Genomic DNA, 2,381 nt, shown 5'->3' on the forward strand with positions numbered 1-2,381 from the left:
TTATAAAGACAGACTTATCAGAAAGTTAAAACTTTATTCCTGTATTAATTTTATATTAAATGTTGTTACTTTGGCTTTTATAATTGTTATATCTGCAATATCATGAATTTTTAAACATTTTTTTAAAGACATACACAAATAAAACAGAAATGAAACAATGTCGCCCTCGTGTGGCTTTAAGTGGACATGTCTCACGCATCAACTGTTGCTGCATTCATGTGCTCCTCGGATGGTCCCCTTTCCCGAGTTGGGAAGTCTTTTAATTAGTAATGTGGAAATAACTTGGACGCTACAAAGAAGATATGCTATATTTTGGGAATTTTCTGGGTTGGGAACTCATCTTTCCGTTTATTCCGACACCTTGTGAATGTCACATGTTTCCTAGGATGGTGAAGTCATGACCTGCCCTTCTCTGCCTCTGATTGGCTGACCCTGAGCTTGTTACCCTAATCCTGTCCAATCGTATTCCTCATACCTAAACCTAACCAATCCGACCACCGAAGGCAACGAGTACTAGCCAATCAGAGGCAAAGTAGGGTGGGTCATGAGTTGGCTGTCCTAGGAAAAAAAAAAATCGTCGACCCGGATGTAATTTCTTGTGTTTTTCCGTTTCACCACACGTGGGTACCGGATATTTAATAGGACTATCATGGCAGCGTGCAATGTTGAGGCGCTGTTGGCCAAAGCTGAGCAAGATGAGGCAGAAAAGCTAAAAAGTATATCCGTCCAGAAAGAGCTGGACCTGGAGTTTGACATCGGCAACCTGCTAGCTTGTGACAGAAACCGCGTCGAGACCCGGGACTTGAGAGAGCAGAAAGAAGACTTCCTCCGCGCATTGGCCCGCGACAACACGCAGCTGCTGGTCAATGAAATCTGGAAACAGCCCACAGAGAGAGTAGAGGAGGCGATCGTGGTCAAACTACCGGACGCGGCGACCCCGCTGCCCAGAGAGAAACCTCCACCGAAGGCCAAACCTCCCACAAAATGGGAAGAGTTCGCCAAGCTGAAGGGCATACAGAAGAAGAAGAAGACCAACCTGGTTTGGGATGAGACGGCGAAGGAATGGAGGCGCCGCTGGGGCTACAAGAGGGCCAAAGATGACACCAAAGAGTGGCTGATCGAGGTGCCGGAGACCGCAGACCCGAATGAGGACCAGTTCGCCAAACGCGTCAAAGCCAAGAAGGAGAGAGTGGCCAAGAATGAGTTCAACCGGCTGAAGAACATCGCCAGAGCGCAGAAGATCAAAGTGCCAGGTGTGGGGCTCACCCCCGTAGCCCAGCAGTCTAAAGATGAGCTGGCCAGAGCCGTGAGTGTGGCCCGGAGCTCCACAGCCTCCGCTGGAAAGTTCCAGGACCGCCTGCCCAAAGAAAAACCACCGAGGAACACAGGCAAGAAGAGGAAGTTTCAGCCCCTCATCGGTGACTTTTCCAGTGAGAAGCAGAAGCAGCTGGAGCTTCTGAAAATCATGGACAGCAAGAAGCCCAAGTTGGACATCACCAAGGCTGTCAACAAGCAGATGAGAGAGGAAGACAGAGAGGAGGCCGCGGCCAAATACAAGAAAGGAGGAGCAGGGAAGAGGGGACGCAAAGGCAACATGCCAGGAAAAGGCAAAGGGAAGGGTATGAGAGGCAAAGGAGGGAAAGCAGGAGGTGGAGGAGGAGGAGGAGGTGGGAAGAAGAGAGGCAAACCTGGGAAGCACTGAGACCTGGAGCCTCCTGTGTCCTGCTGCTTCTGTTTGTGCCTTGGCTTCAAAGCACTGAACTGGACTTACATGATGCAATATGAAATGACTGTGTGATGGCTGAGAAGCTGTGACTGTCCACGATTTCTGTCTCTTCTTCAAATGCATCTTTTAAGTGTCACACATTGTGTAAATACTGGCCATTTGACATGTTTAATATGTGTAATATTAATGGAGAACACTTGGATAAAAAGTTTACTAAAGCAAATATTAAAGTCAGATGATTGTTTCCTTTCTGTTTTTGATTGAATGCACATTTTTTTTATAGTCATCACAACTGTGAGGCATCATATTCACTGCTGATATTTTGGTTTGTAACAACAGGGAAAGCATAGATGTAACTAATACCATTAATTAATGATGAGTCTATTATTCTTACAGCATGCAGCTTATGCATCAAGTTTATAAGAGTGTCAAAACATTGTGCTCAATACTGGATTTTAACAATTTTTTTTAATAGAATTTTTGCAAGCAGCAGTCATGCTGTCCTCAAAGATTAAAATACAAGTAGAAAAATGTGCACTTGCATACAGAAGCATTTGAAATGGTGTACAGTAAATATGATCATCCAAAATACAGTATGTGAAACTTAAAATATCTCACATTCTGACAGTTAAAAGGATGCAGCAATATAGTGCAG

At 45.2% G+C, this 2,381-nt stretch overlaps 1 protein-coding gene across 1 annotated transcript; it reads left to right on the forward strand.

Annotated features, from left to right (window-relative positions):
* The first annotated feature begins 602 nt into the window (after positions 1-602).
* On the forward strand, positions 603-1,972 carry rrs1 (ribosome biogenesis regulator 1 homolog). Its single transcript, XM_067578201.1, has one exon. It carries the CDS (start codon positions 650-652, stop codon positions 1,700-1,702), a length of 1,053 nt encoding a protein of 350 aa, XP_067434302.1. The 5' UTR covers positions 603-649; the 3' UTR covers positions 1,703-1,972.
* The last annotated feature ends 409 nt before the right edge of the window (positions 1,973-2,381 follow it).

Source organism: Thunnus thynnus, chromosome 21, assembly GCF_963924715.1.
Source record: "Thunnus thynnus chromosome 21, fThuThy2.1, whole genome shotgun sequence".
In the NCBI taxonomy this organism is placed as follows: domain Eukaryota; kingdom Metazoa; phylum Chordata; class Actinopteri; order Scombriformes; family Scombridae; genus Thunnus; species Thunnus thynnus.

Bases quoted from the DNA above. Each gene is read 5' to 3' on its own strand.
- rrs1 (XM_067578201.1), top strand. From the start codon at position 650: ATGGCAGCGTGCAATGTTGAGGCGCTGTTGGCCAAAGCTGAGCAAGAT.